The sequence below is a fragment of the Anoplopoma fimbria genome, chromosome 2, assembly GCF_027596085.1.
Source record: "Anoplopoma fimbria isolate UVic2021 breed Golden Eagle Sablefish chromosome 2, Afim_UVic_2022, whole genome shotgun sequence".
NCBI lineage: Eukaryota > Metazoa > Chordata > Actinopteri > Perciformes > Anoplopomatidae > Anoplopoma > Anoplopoma fimbria.
Genome location: NC_072450.1, coordinates 14,107,960 through 14,126,077, shown reverse-complemented (window position 1 = coordinate 14,126,077; position 18,118 = coordinate 14,107,960). Strand labels below are relative to the sequence as shown.

The window sequence follows — 18,118 nt, the reverse complement described above, 5'->3', positions numbered from 1 at the left end:
AATCACTGCGAACATCAGACACTCTGCATTATTAACCCAGCATGGATGATATGGGCTCTCATGCATCCATTAACTAACGAGGACACACACATACACTGGTGGGCAGCGTGCTGTTTTCCTTACCATGTGTATGTGTGTGTGTAAAATCAAAATGAGTGTTAATCTATTCTGCTCATATAAAATGCCGTATAGAGTGAGTCAGTGTACCTCCCTGCATACTTTTTGTCAGCATATGTTGTATTGTGAGTGTGTCTTGTGTGTGTGTATCTACTGTACTCACATCCTGGTGCAGCACTGTTGTCTCAGCAGTGTGATATTTGTTTCATACCTTCTTTAAGTCTCTTTAATGAAAGCTTTCAAAAAAAAACGTGTGTACAGTATGCATGTGTGCTAATATTTAATGTTCTTTGTTTCTCTGCTGCTTCATTTTCATGTGTGCGTGTGTGTGTGTTTAGCGCTCTTTTTCAAAGTGCTATTCCCTTGGTGGGGACTGAGATGCTCTTTCAAATGCTAATCCCCCACTCAATTCTTGCTTTTCTTCACTCGTCCCGTTTCCTTTACAACAAGGTCCCATCCCTCTACAGTCACACGAACACTACAACACGCACACACACACAAGCACACACTTTCTCTCTCTCTCCTTTTTTACCAGTGATGTTGTGTTGTCGGTCCTTCCCTCTGTAGACCATTTGGTTGTTGTGATAGAGGAGGTATTCTGTAATGCCTCCATTGGGCCTATCATTGGAACAAAAATTTTAAATGAGGGTAATATTCTCATGTTATACATTCATCAGACTATTTTTACTAGATCTGTTGTGTTTAATTATGGCATCTTTATTTAAGGTGAGGAATATATATACTGTGAATAATAGGAGATACATCTGTCATCATAAAACATCATGCCTGATTCAATGAATTAAAATACATAGAGTCACTTCACTGCTGTCTTTCTATTCCCTTGAAGTAGTAGGTCAGAAATGTTTAGCAACATGTTGTCCATTAGTGAAGGCTTTATGACAAAAGATCAGGTGTGTAAAAAGCAACCTAACGCAGACCAACAAAATATGAGATTTGGATGTGAGAAGGGTAGCTGAGGCTGTGTATAACCTTGCGGGGGGTTCCCAGGTAATATAGAGAGCTGAGGGGGAAGAGACTGCAGCTGGAGGAGAGACAACATCTGGAGCTGAAATTGGAGGAAAATCTAATTATTTGTCTATCAAGAGTAGGTTAACACAAATGTACTGGTTGGCAAAGCAAATTAAGCAAATGATACAAGTGAAACATTATGTTATCCTTATTTCCAACACCTTCTTTCCCTGTTTCAATTGAAACATAATACTTTATATTGAACATTGAATTGTTAAAAGTTGCTTGTCGCCCTATGCGTGCCATATGTAACACTTGCTGTAGGTGTGTTTTTTGTTGTCTCTCTTTTTCTCTCCTTCTTGTGCTCTCCCTCGTCTCTACCTGCCTTCTTCTTTAGGAGTTGAGCACCTGAGAGGAATGAGTGATCAGGATGAAGGGAGCTGAGGAGCGTGTGTGTAGAAAGGAACACACACGGGCCGATCAGGGTTGCAGCGCAGTAGTAGTCTTACGTTTTGTTTGTTTCTCCTCAAATGTTTTTTTTTGTTATGTTATGTTTCTTTTCCCCAACATGGGTGAGACTGATGGGGTCAGTTATTGCGCTTGATTTACTTTTTAAGTTTAGGAAGATGAGCTGGGTGAGACAGCGCACTGTGGGACTGGCCCAGAAACTTCCCGATCTTATATTCTTTTGGGCCGGGATCTCCCTTTATTTGAATTTCAGTATGGTTAATATTTCCTGACAATGAAAATTATTTTTAGAAAAGGAAAAGACGCAACACATATTATCAACATTAATATATTACTATATTAAAGGCATGTGCCTTAAAATTAACAATGAAATAAACTATGCTGATTGGCAGTTTCTACAGGTGAACATTCTATAATATCAGACACTACAGATATTAAATGCTCTATATGTTTTGAAAGCCTTCATTTTATTTTATTTTACACGATGCTGGAGATTGACACAGTTTAAGATTACTGTTCAAAACACTTCATAGCCTGGAGAGGAAACTTTATTTATTTTATGCTCCTTGATCTATTAAAGAGGGGGAAACAAAATGTGCCCGTCGTGTTCATGAAAAAGTGAGTAAAAACGTGTCTACATGAGGTTCTGTGAGTGTGAAAAATAGTCTTTGGCAAAACAGAGTTATAAATAAGTTCTTTCTCCGGTCTTCCTAACATGGTTCAGTGTCTTAACTCTGCGTTCAGTGAGAATCAATACAGTAATCTGTTTTTTTCTCCTTTTACTTCAGATTGATTTTTGCCGTCTCTGCACTGACCCCTGCCGTCACATTATCTCCCCAACAAGGCCAGTTAGTCCAACACAGATTAATAGCGACTAACATATGAAGAAAAATCTTTCATTTCCTCTTCCACTTCTTCTTTCCTTATACATGTTATCTTCCCACCATGACCTCCCAGATAAGAAAAATGTAACTCTGTACAATCTGTCTTTCACTCAGTTGCAATGTGCTTCATTCTCTTCATTCATCATTTTGTGTCTTGCCCTATCCAGCCATCTCACTTCTTCTACACTCTTCTCCTGTTTATTCCATTTTGACTTGTCCCTCTGTCTCATCTTCCCTTTCTTCCTCTCTCTTCATAGGAGCTAAAACCACTGAGGAGATAGGATGAGAGTGTTTAAGTGTGTTTAGAGGTGTGTCTGTGTGTGCGCGGACGCAGAAATATTCATAAATGAATGCAACTAGTAAGGGATTGGAAAGTTCTGTTCATGGGTGTATGGATGTGTGTGTGTGTGTGTGTGTGTGTGTGTGTGTGTGTGTGTGTGTGTGTATATGTATGTGTTTGTGCTTTACAGCCTTACCTTCCTCCGGGGTTGTGAGACTCGATCTCAAATCATTATCATCACCATTGTCATTAAGAAGACTCTCAGTGCAGCCAACAGGACTACAGGCGCTTACAGTGATAAAGTATCGAGTGGATGGAGTGAGACCCAGCAGCACACCTGGAGAAGAGGATGAGCATGAGCATGAACATGTCAGACAGGGAGTGAGGCCGAGAAAACAGTGACAGGAATTTGTTTTTAAAAAAACTCTGTGGCACTTTAACAACGCTTGACCTTTCCTCATATTAGCTTTGGGACTTAAAGTGCATTTTTGCAACGATCATATGAGTGAGTATTGTTTTAAGATGTGATCGTATCCTTTAACACTCCTTTATTCCAACCTCCGCCTTATGCCTTTAACTGTCTCTTTTTAGTGTGTGCTGGAAACTGTTGTTACTAATGTATGTATTAATCTTCTTCAATGTTGCCATTTAAATGCCTTACTTGTTCCCCTGTAACACTGTTGCTAAGCAAACCGGCTGGGCTTGGCACAGAAGGAGTCTATTCTAATTGTAAGGCTTGAGTTGTCTCTGTCTGATGTTTTTTGTCCTAGCCGTCTGCCCTCTCCACTCCTTTCTGTATTTCTTGAGTCACTCTTTCACTTCCCCCTCTTCTCTTCCTCCCCCTTTAAACCTCCTCACCCTCTGTTTCCAGTCTCCCTGTACTTGTCTCTCTTCTTTCTCTCTCTGTTACCCATGTCTTTTAATTCAATTAGGGGCCAGGGCCCCACTCTGCTGCCATTACACCCTCATTTGCTTTCTGTGTTTTTTAGCCGTTGGTGTAATTCTGTAGTCAGGTGTCGAGGCCATCATAAATTAACAAGAAGCCTTATCACGGTGGACTTAATGTCTGGCAAAGAGAGAGGGAGGGAATGGGGAGCACCGAGAGAGACACTGAGAAAGACGGAGACAGAGAGCTCATCTTCATATTTGCCTGGAGACATGGCGGAGTGGATGAGAGGAGGGACGAATAGCAGCAGTGGACGCAGACATCATCATAATCATAAAAGATGAAGTGGGGAAAGATCGAAAAGTGAGCAACAGAGAGAGAGAGAGAGAGAGAGAGAGAGAGAGAGAGAGAGAGAGAGAGAGAGAAAAGGAGCAATGCCAGGGTATGACATCATTGGGGTAGTCCTGAGTGTCTTGTTCCAAATGGAGACAGTCTCCCGAAGCTGGGGACTTGCCAAGGAGACATTAACAGGGTTGCCTGGGACAGTGTGTATGTCTGTGTGTGCATGTGTGTTTGTATGAAAGACAAAAAAAAAAGTGAGTGAAAAAGAGAGTGTTAATGTGTTTTCAGTGAGCGCAAAAAAGGCAGGGATCAATAGAAGGTGGCAGGAAACCAGCTACAATAAGTAAACATGAAAGCAACTGAATTTAAGTTAAATTCAGCATTAATTATCCTTGTTTACATGATGCAGCTGTGATGTTTGTCTGGCTTTAGCTGAGCAGTTATTTCTGTTTATAAAAAAGAGTAACATCTCCTTGTATTCGGTTTGTTGGAACCCTACATTTGACCACTTGCTCAGTTATCAAAGGTTTGTATGTGTTTTACCTGTGAAATATCCATTAGCCAAGTACATGGCTTTGACAGGCGGTACCTCTGGCTGATCTCTATTGTAGGCCTTCAACTCATATCTGTCAATCGGCCCTCTGTTGTCCCCAGTGGGTGGCAGCCAGCCCACCTTGGCACTGAAGCCATCCAAGCTCTGCACTGTGGTAGGAGGTGGTACAGACCTCGGTACTACAGAGAGAGAGGGAGAGAGAGAGAGAGAGAGAGAGAAAGCGAAAGAGAGAGAGAAGCAAAATCAAGATGAGCGGAGACTGTGGATCAAGACAGGAAAAGAGATACATAACTGCAAGCAGCAGGAAAAAATAAATAACACAACCAGATTCTACAAATAGACTAAGTAATACATAATAAAGCAAGTAAGAGAATCAAAGAAAAAAGAAGCAAATAAAGAATGTCAGCTAGGCAGAACAAATGTCAAAAGAAAGATTTATCAAATAAAAGCAAAAAAAAAGGGAGAAAATTAAAAGGGAAAAAGCAAAACAACAGGTCGAGAGCACATGAGGTTAAAGTAAAAGCATCCCCCATCTCTCAGTGTTTTAATAGGCCCAGTAAATCATACCTCACCATTAGCATAAATAGTATTTATGAGAGTAGTAACTTTTTCAGCACTGATTTAATACAGCCAGCCATTCATTCTGGGCTATATTTCACAGCAATCAGCCTCCCTGCTTCAAGGTAACACTCCCCTTCTTTCTCTCTCTGATACCCTCAGTAGTTCAGGATGGTCCAGCTCCTTACACCCCTCCCTCTCTTCCTCCCTCTCTCCCTTCCTTCATCTCTTTTTATCTCAAAGCCTTACAACTACTTTAAACATCTGTTTCCATCCATCTTTCCATCTTCCTCTGCATCTGTCCCTGCTTCATCTCCTTTTCTCCTCACAACTTTCTTACCTTCCTTCTTCACTTCAGCTATTCACTTCCTATTTTTCTCACGTTGCATCTTTCCTTATCTCCTCCCACCTTTTCCCTTCTTGCTGTCCAACCCCTCCCTTGTCTGGAGTCTTCCTCTTTCCTCCCTCCATTCCATTCTCCTCCTCTTCCTTCAGTTCCTAATGTTTTAGCACTTCCTTCCTCACTCTCCTTCATTCCTCTCTCTGGTCATAGCATGGGATACTGGGGACCTACCAGTGTATCGTTCGCTACTAACGAGCAGCTTTATATTACACAAGGGACCACACAGGCCATTCTGGGTTAACAGCCTTTTACTGGGATGCCCTTTATAGAGGCTTTATCAATCTCTCATACCGTCGGGCACATGCAATATCACTGGCTTTGGATAAGTCTCACATATTGTACAGCAAAGTCATGGTTTTACATCCAAAACCTCTTAAGAACAAAGGGAAACACTATGGAACAATGTCAACAGGAGGCAATACTTACTCGGACTAGGTCGATTTGTCGACTAATGGGTGGTATTGTCTTAGTCAACTAAGATTCCGTCTGTGCACAGATTGTTAAGACCTCTGATGACAATTTATGATTTTGAGCAAGACAGAATAAATTGAATTGAATAGTCAACTAGACTAGAGAGTATCAGTACAATGTTTACTGTGGGTAATACTTAAGTGTGAGTGTGTATTACTGTAATAATATCGTCATATCTTGCTCTAAACATATTGGTCTGATGATACACAGAAACACACACCAAACACTGCCAGAATGAAGAGACCATTTACCTTTGCTTTGGCTGCGTCCTCTCTGCCAAGGTCCTGCTGCCCAACCTCCTGCAGCCAAGGCCACAAACCTGTACAAGTACTCTTGAAAAGTAAAAAGTATGTGTGTGTAAGTGTGTGTAAGTGAGTTTGCACAAAGGAGGCAGGGTTTGGGATGCACATGGGACAGGAGAGAAACAGATTCCTTACATTAAAAGAAAAGTATTTGAAAGCTATATGGAAAAAAAGACACATAACATGTTCTAAAATCATCTTAAATCAATATCATGATTAACTGTCACATTTACCTCGTAACGATAAACAAATACCAACTACAAATACACCTGTGCACAAGATTATTCATACTTTCGAGCATTTGCTAATTATTTTTACTGGACAATAAACAGGAAATAATGTTAGTAATATTCATTTGATTAATAATTATCTGACATATTTAATAGTTAAGAATACTTCCAAGAGTTTGTTTAAAAGAGATTGTCCATGTTTTGAAATTTAGATATTTTTTAGGAACCTCCCTGTCTTTTCTAACTGATAAATACCAGTCAAGTCTATTTTATTTCATTCCAAATCACAAATGTTCCTCAAGTGGCTATACAATCTGTACAGCATACGCCAATGTAAAAACTCCTGAAAAATACTTTTAGACATTTATAACTCTTAATCTGAATTTTGTCCTTTTGTAATAAGCTTGATTAAATGTACTCATTTAATCGACTGTTGCAACAGAGACTGGAGTATCAATGCTATGTTCTTTCTATTGTTTGTTTGATGTTGGAGGAAGATCAATCACTGAAATGTTTAAAAAAAACTGCATTGACAGTGTGTCAGAGTTCTCAGGTGAGTACTGTGTGTGGTTAGTGTACTTATGTAAATATACACTGTGCATCATTACCAGTGAAAGGCTGTAGGTTATGATCTGTGGCTTGTGTCTTCCTCCCACTATAAACCAACACTGAATCGTTCCCTCTGCAGTTGTACCGGCTTTCACTGGTGGGACAGCCGTCTAAGTAGACTCTTACAGAGCGGCGGGAGGCAACAGAGAGATTAACACTTTGACTGACAGGAGGGTTTGTTTCATCACTTCGTATGGTGAGACCCCTTATGCAACCTCCTAGGCCTGTGAAGTAGGAAAGGAAAAGGGAAAGAGAGGAAAAGAAGGAGAGGAAAAGGAGGAGAGAAGAATAAGAGAAAAGAACAGAGGAGAAAGGGACGGAGAGTGTGAGAAGAGTACATCTTTCTGAAAACTTTGTGTCAAACTGCTCCAATAAACACTATCATCCTCCAAAATCATTTACAGTTTGAATTTGCTGAGCACTTAAACTAGAGTTAAATGTGATACTGCAAGCAAATGCCAGTATAATCACTATGACTCTTGGTTGGTTTATTTAATGCAGCCCTGACCAGAGAGTGGAGTGAGCAAGCAAAACCTGCAAGTGCCTATACTCTCACTTCTATATCCCCATAGAAGAAAAACTAAAAACAAGTAAATGCCATGTTTGACCAGTCATGCTGCATAACCTGTGCATACTGCATCGATAACAATCAAATTAAACACTTATTTTTTTGTGGAACATCTGTCATTTAGATAGTGTGAAAGTACACATACTACTTTCTCACCGTGTTTGTGACTTCGGCTCTCCAGAGCAGGATGTTTTAGCTCCGTGGGCACGCCTCCCAAGTATAGTGGCGAATCAACTCTCAGCCTCACTGCTTCTCCCACTCCCCTTGTCTCCTCTGCCCAGTCATTGACTGCTGCAGAAATAAGCGAGCCGCGTTTTGCCAATGAAAATGGTTTCCAGTCTCCATCGCAATAGCTGAGCCCCACCCACATGCTTAGTTCAGTCACGTGACCTTCAGCGGCAAGAATGAACGACAGGAGGCCGGCTTCCAGCTCCACCTTAAAAGAAACACCAATAATCAAAAAATAAGCCAAAGTCATGCATTTCTAAAGTTTTATTTTTGTATTTTCAGCATTTAAAAGCTAGTCTTAAATGTGTCCGTGCTCCTTACCAGCATATAGTCATCAGTTTGTGTGTTGTATTTAAAGAGTAGAAGTGCATTGAGCTGGTCTGTTCTGAAATCCATATGAATGTCAAAGTCCTGTCCTCCTCTGAATACATCTCCGACCATCTCCAAGAAACCTGAAATAAGACGAAAATAATTGCCAACAACATGCCATTTTATTATGAGGCAGGGGCTAAATAATGAAAACAACTTATTTTGTTATCTTGGAGATTGTCCGTACACCTTTATTTTCAAACATAAAGTTTGAGTCACATTTAAAAGGTGTGACATGGTTATGGTCAAGATGTTTTTCATATATTTAAAAGTGACAGACAAATAAAAGGTTGGTGAGCAGGTCCTTTTACAAAGTAATATGGAGGAAATATACACTGATGAACCCAATCTTTCACACAGAGACCAATTAACTTATCATCATCTTATTTATCAACATGAAACAACAACCTCATTATCAGCAACATAGGCAGCAAGCAACTCATTAAGATATAGGTTGTCACACACTTGAAGTCACAGTTTGCTCATGAAAAAAAAGGCTCTCAATAGAGCATTTCTCTGCAATGCAAACACCCTGTCACATGTTGTCATGTTTCTTAATCGCAGAATGAGTTATTGTTATTGGACTACCTTCTTCAAATAAATGAGAAAGAAAAAAAACATGACAAAAAAATGGGGAAAAAATAAACTGGGCTATAAATGACCCCCAAAAATGATGTAATAGAAGCATTTGGGTGTACCTCAGCTGTGAAACAAGTAAATTAACAAAAATCGTCATAAACATTTATATAATTAACTAAGGATCCTACCATGACCCAGAAAATGGGCTCCTTCCGCAGTTTGAATAGGGCATCCCTCCCAGCTTTCATACACTGCCACCTTCTTTGTGGCTTTTGCCCAGTCTAGAGATTTCCATTCCTCTGACAGGTTGTCAGTCATCTTAAAACTCAAGTCTCTGAGGCAACCAGAGAAACCCTGTTGCACTAGCTGAGCATCACCTGGTGAGACAGACAAGAAATAATACCACAACTGTCAATTGAAAATCATTCCATGCTGCTTAAGTTAAAAGTTCAAGTTGACATCTGACAATTGACATCTAGTGCCTATCATACAAATGGCCAGGAGCTACCAAGTATCAGTGCCTGAATATGAGAATGATGACAAAGTTTATAAAGACAGGGAGCTAGCTGGTAAGATCAGGTTGTAGTGAGACTGAACCTCACGCAGCAGACTTTAAAGGTTTAAAACCCTTTCCAAATTATGCTTGGATAGAAAATTCCTATGTAATCACGGCTGTAGCACTAACCTACCTGAGAGTAAGTAGGCAAAATACCATTTCCTCCTTGGAGAATTAATAACGTACATAAAGAGCTTTTTAAAAGTCGAGCCAGGTTCAGATGCCAAAAAAGTATCTAATCTCTTTAATTGTTAGAAATGATTAAACATATCACTACATAATAATTTAAGAGAGTGGGTGACAATGGACTGACCTGAATCCTCCCTTAGCAAAGTTAGGTTTTCCGGCAGCCCTCCAATGAACAATCCTGTGTTCTCTCCAATGATGGTGCTGCCGCTGGAAGCTGACGCAATTCCTGGTGGTGTTGGTTGTGGTGGCGGTGGAGGTAGGATGTCGTAAAAATGAATTTAGTGCATTTACAGAACAAAAAGGGTTAAGTATAAGAAGAAGGGCAATATAATAGAGAGGACGTAAACAAAGGGTAAAGGCAAACCAGAGAGGGGGGAGAGCAGAGGAGAGAGACTAAGAGAGGGAAGGGTTATGCTCATGCAGTTTCTGTCCAGATTTACCTTGAAAGAAGTAAAAATGTAATTTGAAAACATATTTGAGAAAAACTAAGGAAAAAAAGTTTGTTTCTGTGTGTGTGTGTGAAGCAGTATTTTTCTCATCAGATACAGAGTGGTTGGGATTAACCTTGCTAATACTTCGATGCAGAGCTAGGGGATTCACATGCATAGAAACACACATACACGCACATAAATATATATACAAGCTGTTCACATCCAAGCATAGGCGCAGGCCTTCGCATGTATGGACGAGAAAAAGATGCACTCTCATTTACACTGATACTCCCACACACTGAAAAGATACACACAGTGGTCAGTATGAATATGAGAAGAGTTACCTCTGTATTGATTGTTTACAACGATTGTTCCCACGGCCCCTCGCCTTGTTGCTATGATGCTGTGCCATTGTCCATCATTGTAGCGGCGCCCTCCATCACCCTCTAGACTCACAGCCACCGCTGAGCCCTGCAAACCCAAACACATAAAATACACATTACAAGCAAGAATTTAAACAGATATACTAGGGGTGACCCCAACTGGTCGACTATTTGATGATTCGATCTTTGTTGCCTGATTCAACATAGGCAGTGGCGGGAAAATGTGGTTATGAAACAAAAAAAAACTATCCCATTTGTGCTATAGAGGGGTGCTGAATGTCAGATTTTCCGTAGAACTGCTTGGTTGTTCCAAAAATCCTGATTAATAGGCGATTTTGGAATCGATATGAAGGTATTATTAATACTAACAATACAAATTTGAATATAACTCATGTGCTTTCAATCCATCTGCTTAGTGTGTGTGATAACCATAGGAGACTAAGTTGCACATCCAAATTTGCGGGGTACATCTTAGGGATAAGAAAGACTAAATTATAAAAACATATGGCTACTGTTTCAACATCAAACTTACATTTATTGATTTGAGCATCAACATAAATACAAAGCACAATCAGAGCACTAGATATTTTAATTTATTTATTTCTCTAAAATTAGCAGAGGGAATGCACATAGAAACAGCTGTTTTACGGTTTACATCTCTCTCTGTCTCTGACTGTCTTTGTTGTTTCCTTTCTGTCTGTGGATTGCTTCAATGGAAGGAAACTGGTATAAGGAGCAAAAGTTTTATTCAGCCCCCGAAAAGCAAGCAAGAAAGTAAACTGTGCCTGTCGCTCCGTTTCAGTACTTTGGACAGCGCTTCATTTACAGTACACACACTAACACACAACAACAGCTAAGTAATAGTCACATATATCCCCAATTATTTTGTTGTTTTTACTATTTTATAGATACATGAAGCTTAAACAGAGGCGATCAATGAGCAAAACAAAAAGAAACATTATTTGACAACCAAAACGTGACCATTTAGATTTGACTGTGTAAATTCTTAGTCAGGGCCACCGCTCACATGTACATTAATGGTGTTGTGAGACATCCTCTGACCTTAGGTCATAGCAACTATTTGTCTTACAGTAATAAGCTTAAGTAAATCTATGACCTCTGTTGAACACCCTTACTTTGTAACATTTAAAATGATCGTTTCTTTATCCCTCCGTTGTGTGAACAAGGTTAGACATTAAGGATCGATGACACGCATCGTACACACACACCACCCTCAAAAGGATACGAACAAGCACGTATAATCATCAAAGTGTTGTTACAGGGCTTTTTGCTACCTATTAAGAATGACATCATTGTTGTGATCAGCTTTTAGCAAGTGGGCGAAGAGTAATGTAGTAAAACAGGAGTAACGGGTAGGTGCACACTCACACAAACACACTGATAACATATATTCACATACAGATACACACTCAGTGATGAAGATTTAATGATGAGATCAATAAATGTATGAATGCCAGAGTATATCAGCCTCTGACATCTTTACTACCAACGCTAGACAGCTCTACTTAACAAGACAACATGGGGGAGTCTCTCTCTCTCTCGCTCTCTCTCTCTCTCTCTCACCAGTCTATGCTGTGGGCTAGCGAAAGGCCCTTGAGCAAGGCACTTACAGCATGATTGCAGGCACACAAACACTCGCACACACACATTTATATTGCATTAAATGGATACAAGGGAGTCACTCAATTTATCAGGCAACATATAGCATCAGCTAAAGTCATGTCAGTCATGATGTGCTGGATGAAACAAACACTTTGCTTTAGCATAGATTTACCAATGATGCGTGTGTCATTCCTGTAGACTGCACTTGAGTTGAGCAGCACTTGACTAAGGTGTGTGTCAGCTGTTGAGTGAGAAGGACCCAATGCCCAATCTCTTTAACATACTGTATGTGTTACTGTAAGGATGACACAGACACACACATACCAAACAAATAGTACTTATCCAAAGTGCGGCCCCTGCGGCTTTCACAGCTATACTTGGCAGCCAGCAAAAGACTTTGAAAATATCTGTGTGTGTGTGTGTGTGTGTGTGTGTTATTGTGGCAGGGTTTTTCCAGGCTCATGATGGCCCTTTTGGGGGTGAGTATTCGAAGCAGTTACCATGATTAGTCCGCATATACAGTAAAGTAAATTAGTCTGTGTTACATTTATTGACCAGAATCTATGCATTTTTCTGTTATTTCAGATCATTTGATAAACAAAAATGTCTATTAGGCTACAGTAAATTAATTAGCCCTAGTTTCACAGCGGAGCGTTCAGGCCCAGTCAAAACAATGCAGCTTAGTTGGCCTAACCAGCGTCAGTCACATATGTAATATATTGCGTCAGTGGATGGGAGAATCTGACAGGTGACTGGCGGTCATCTCAAGTTTAAGTGTAAGAAACATCTGCATTGAATTCATTAAAGACAGAATAGGTGCTTGAGTTCATGTATCAGTATTCTTGTTAGGTGAATAAGAGACTGTAGGGGACCAAAATATTGAAGATTTGTGTGAGTGTGTGTTTCCATAAGTACGCAAGGAATCCCCCTGGTCGTACTACAGTAAATGCACATTTAAGGAGCACCATTAAGTGGGTAGGCTCTGGCTCATTTCCAATTTTTAGTATACATGTTGAGCATCTGCTGTTGAAGATTACAATATTTTTTCACCCAAAGGCTAGAGGACTGTAAAATGAGAGCTTTCCAGATTTCACTAAAAGCCACCAGTGTCTGAAAGATAAAATATAATTGTGTTTATCTGTGTGCTAACGAATGTATTTAACAGACAGTGACAGCTAACTTAGAGTCTGTAATGAGAGTTACACGTGTAGTATAGTATTTCAGCCTGTGACAGACACTGTAGTTACCAGTAGCTACACACACATCTGTATAGTGAGACGGCCAGTGGTCCATAAAACACCACTCACCTGCACCAATAGAGGGTGAACTGTGTGTTAAATAGTTTGTGACAGTAAGCTACTGTAACTTCAATGCTTTGGTCTATATCTTCTATGTGTGACAAGTATTGTTTCTGACTGTCATGTGCTTCAATGTGTGTGTGTGTGTGTGTGTGTGTGTGTGTGTGTGTGTGTGTGTGTGTGTGTGTGTGTGTGTGTGTGTGTGTGTGTGTGTGTGTGTGGCAGCTCACATGTGCACATATTTATGAGCATATCACTTTCCTGTGTCATGCTAAATTACCCCCCTTGCACTGGTAATCCCATTAAGGCTAGCTCAACAGGCTAATAGGGGGAAGTAATGGGCCCAGCTATATGTATCTAGGGGAACACTAATAAGCCGTGACACCACTCCCACTGTTAATTACCCCAAACTAGTCTAAACAAAGAAATCAACCCAGTTGGAGAAGACATACTCGCTCCATCGCCCATCTAGCAGTACATATAACCACAGACACACGCATTAACACTGCAAGTCAACAAGGATCTACTCAGTGACTTGCACTCCTCAGGACACACAGTTTCATCCCATGGTTACATTTTGATGAGGGCTTTTTGATAACGAGTATTGGATAGTGATGAGGAAGGAAAGTGTAAGTGTGTGTGTGTGTGCGTGTGTTTGTTTGAGTGTGTAATTAGTTGGTGGCCTCATGGAAGTATGTGTAATCATCTCCCATCATCACTTTCATCATCTAAGTCGTTGACTCTTTAACCCCCCTACATGTGTCTGTATGGATGGATAAGGGAAACAGGGCTGTGTATGAGTGTGTACGTGTGTGTGTGTGTGTGTGTGTGTGTGTGTGTGTGTGTGTGTGTGTGTGTGTGTGTGTGTGTGTGTGTGTGTGTGTGTGTGTGTGTGTGTGTGTGTGTGTGCGAAGCTTAATTAGCTTGCAATTGGTATTCACGCGTGGTGACTGCAGGGAATGAGTTAATTGCAGTCCAATTCAAACGTTGACACACTTTCAAAGTTTTTTCCCCTCTCCCTGACAGAAACCAATGAGGGGCTACAGATCACATTTATTAGATGAGAGCGAGTAAGAGAAAATGGAAGAGAGACAGAGAGAGCGAGAGGTGGGCAAAGACAGAAGAGAGACAGAGGCAGAGGTGGATCAGATTAAAAAAGAGGAAAAAAAGACACAGGAAGGTGAGCAAGTACGTAAAGTGAGCAGAATAAAATAAAAAAGTCAGAGACCAAAACAAATGAGGGACTGTGGATAGTAAAACAAAAGTGGTAAAACAAAAGTGGTTAATTAACCACTAAGGATAGCAGCAAACTCAAAAATAAATTTTACAATGTCCTTCTGTCTTACAGGTGTGTTTGTTCAATGGTAGTTAAGCTGGATGGAGATACTTCTAAGTAGGTGGAGGCAGAAAAACTCTGCAAGTTCCTCAACAAAATATATAACAATCTATATAAATTAAAATAATAACGCTTTTTCAAAAGTGGCGTAGATCCCCTCCTTCTTTTGAAAAGAAGTTCTAACTTTAAAGGAGTTAGAACTCATTTGCATTTATGGCCACACACAAAAATGCAACCTTATTCCAGGTTGTTGATTGCACATTGGCCTGTCCTTTATGAGGTTGCATTAATAAACATTGATGGATTAACAGTATCATGTATATCAGTCTTGAAATATCCATACTTTGTGCTCACACACAAAAAAAGTAACATACCTGTGGATCAAACAAAAAGTAGGGGCGTCCATTTTTGAGCTGAATGGCCAGGAACTCTTCCTGATTTCCTGGAGAGAAGGCGCAGAGCAGCAGGCCATCTGGGGAGCGAGTACTGAAACTCAACTCAACACCTGATACAAAGTAAGAAAGAGAGAAAGAGACAAATATTTAATTTTCTTTACTCTGTTCTTAGCAATTAATTTAACACAGGCTAAACAATTCTTCAGCTTATTTCTCTCCCTGAATTCTGAAAGAAGATATACTGTATATGTAAACCTAAACACAACCCAGCTCTACATTAGACATATATATAACACCGATTATGCTTTTCCCAAATAATATAAAGCTTATACAAAACGGCAACCACCTGGAATGACAACATATTTGGGATCTGTGAGAACAACAATAATAACGGACCAAATACAGTTGTTTCATTCCACCACAGCTGTCCTGCCACGTTTGTTAATGCATACACAGTGAATCAAAGCTTCAGCAATGTGGGAAACTTGTGGGTTTCCCTCTACACACACACACACACACACACACACACACACACACACACACACACACACACACACACACACACACACACACACACACACACACACACACACACACACACACACACACACACACACACACACACACACACACACACAGAATTCATCCAGCGAGCTGTCTTGTCATGTTACTATGGAACAGAGATTGGATCTTAATCCACTACTAGATCCACAGAGCGACACAGAGCATGTGATTTTGCGTGTGCGTTTCCTCAGCTCTGTCTGTCTCTGAAGGGAAGGAGAAGTGTGGGAAGATCTGAGGAGTTGAATGGAGGCAGTCCAGGGTTCATCAGAAGCCGGTGTTTGCAAAATAATTAGTGTGTGAATTCACTTAACATGGAGAGAAGTCAAACAGTTACAAGGGAAACGCAAGACGAATACAGATTATCCATTTCAGAGCTCCCAGTTTTCACTCTATTTAAAACATTTGTATCTGGATGAAAGGTTATGCTAGCTGTTGAAGTATAGAAAAACATTGTGACTTGCACTTGTCAAGTAAATTCCTGTCAATTGTAGTGATATAGCCCAAAATATGTTTACAATTTTTTTAAAGTTTGTGTTTTGTATATGCTGGTTTACAAAAATTCCATCCAAAGCCCCAGTCGGACGGGATTAACATAACAGGGAGAGGGGTGGAACGAAGAGTTCACTGTGCCCGTCTGTAATTTCATTCTTCCTTTCAGACTTCATTTTAACCATAGTGAAATTACAGGATATGGTCTGTAATAAACATAACACAGAGAACCTAAAGCCTCCCCAGGGGAGCACAGAGGGAGAGACACTGCATGAAGTAAATGAGTCAAAAATCATACTGCTTCTCTGAGTCATAACTTAGTCAAATCTTAACACAGATACATTAAACACACATTGATTTCCTGCAGTTTGACTTCCCAAGGAGCTATATCTGCAATATCCTTTGCAAATGAACATCCATAAATCTACTTAGAGGTCATAAAAAAACATCTTTAACATCAAAGTAATCTAGTTATTGGTGTCTGTAAATCCATGGGTAATCTGCAAACAGGAGCTGCTAACAGCTAATTCTGCAGACTTTTAAAACTTTTAAAACAGAGAACAAACATCTTATATTGTGATATTAACTAGAAAAATATAATAAGCCTAAAGCAAGTAGGACACTTTAAGGCTATCCCTTAGACATCTGCCAGCTGCCACCTTAGTTAGGTTTTTGTAGTAAAATAAAGAGGTACTGTATAGACTCCTCAACTCCTCATTTCATCTTCATCGATCATCCGTTCCTCGTCCATACCGATGCATTCAAAGTGTGCAACAGGAATAACTAGAAACAGGGCTTAAGACAAAAGTTCAACATAAAGCCGTGTGCTGTGTTGCTAAGGCCAGACATCGTGTTATGGACATAATGCACAAACATAGATATTTGAATAGTTCTAACCTCTTTTTTTATACAAATACTCTAATGTCATTTTTGGACATTTTTGACTGCCATTCTGGGCATCCTATACATGTGACAGAATAACAGGAAAATATCATTGCACTTCATGCTTTACAGCAATGTGAGTGTAAGAAAAACCCTTGGATCTAGTAGGAACGTAAAAGGGTCTTTTTTATAATTGTCTGATTAAGCAGTGATCATATTCATTGATTACAAATAGTGCACAGGATAACAAGTCTAAATGGAAACAAATGTAAAATAACTATTATGGTAGTATAAAGCAAAAACAAGACAAAGATGTTCTTTACATTGAACATGCATTCTGTACATCAAGCAGGCATCTGCCATTTACATTCATGACCTTGTCACCACAGAGACGAGTGAAGTCATGACAGATACCTGACATTACATTATCCCCCTTTAACCTTCTCTCTGTGACCCACTCTCATGATCGCTCATACAATCCTTTCGTTCTTTCCTACGCTTTTAACCTTCCTCCTCTTTCTCTTGACCTTTTTATTCTCTCCTTCTCCACCTATAGCGTCATCTGAATGTTTTCTCTCCTTGCATCTTCAATTTTCTTTTTACCTCTTCCACTCCCAACTTTGCTCCTTCCTATAAATCATATGTTTCTTTTTTTCGCTCTAACTATGGTGCAAACAGTTATACATCTTATCAAACTATGCATTCAACAGTGATGTGGTCATGGGATGTATTCTCTCTGGCTCTACTTTAGAAAGGAATGTACAACATGGTAAGCATTTAGATCAAAGTGAACACAATGAAAGACCATAGTTTAGACCTTAATTATGAAAGGTTAAGCAGATCAGGTCCGAAAGGTCAAAAATCAGGTGTGTGGGTCAAAACAAAACATGATAATTTCCTTTTTTATTCCTGTACCTGTGTGAAGGGTTTGTTCGAAACAATAAAATATCTCTACACTTTCACACAACTCTTTTGAGAAAGTTTTCAAGCTTCAGGTTAGATCATACATCTCTTATCTAGTGGGTGACTGAGGGCGGGGTGGCCTCCTTCCACCTCAAAAGTGTCAGGCGACCTGCCAGGACGGTAGAAATGGCAAAGAAATGTTATAGCCTCCCGCAGATAACTGCATATGGAATAATTCCAAACAGTGGCATAA

General features: G+C 39.9%; 1 protein-coding gene across 1 annotated transcript in view; it reads right to left on the bottom strand.

Moving 5' to 3' along the window:
- Positions 1-18,118, bottom strand: part of ush2a (Usher syndrome 2A (autosomal recessive, mild)) — a 190,074-nt gene that overhangs the window by 101,643 nt on the left and 70,313 nt on the right. The window contains 12 exon segments of the mRNA XM_054614583.1: positions 650-735; positions 1,108-1,183; positions 2,915-3,055; positions 4,490-4,678; positions 6,183-6,263; positions 7,072-7,296; positions 7,797-8,076; positions 8,190-8,320; positions 9,005-9,193; positions 9,686-9,787; positions 10,337-10,463; positions 15,007-15,137. Of these exon segments, the coding sequence (XP_054470558.1) occupies positions 650-735; positions 1,108-1,183; positions 2,915-3,055; positions 4,490-4,678; positions 6,183-6,263; positions 7,072-7,296; positions 7,797-8,076; positions 8,190-8,320; positions 9,005-9,193; positions 9,686-9,787; positions 10,337-10,463; positions 15,007-15,137 (1,758 nt within the window).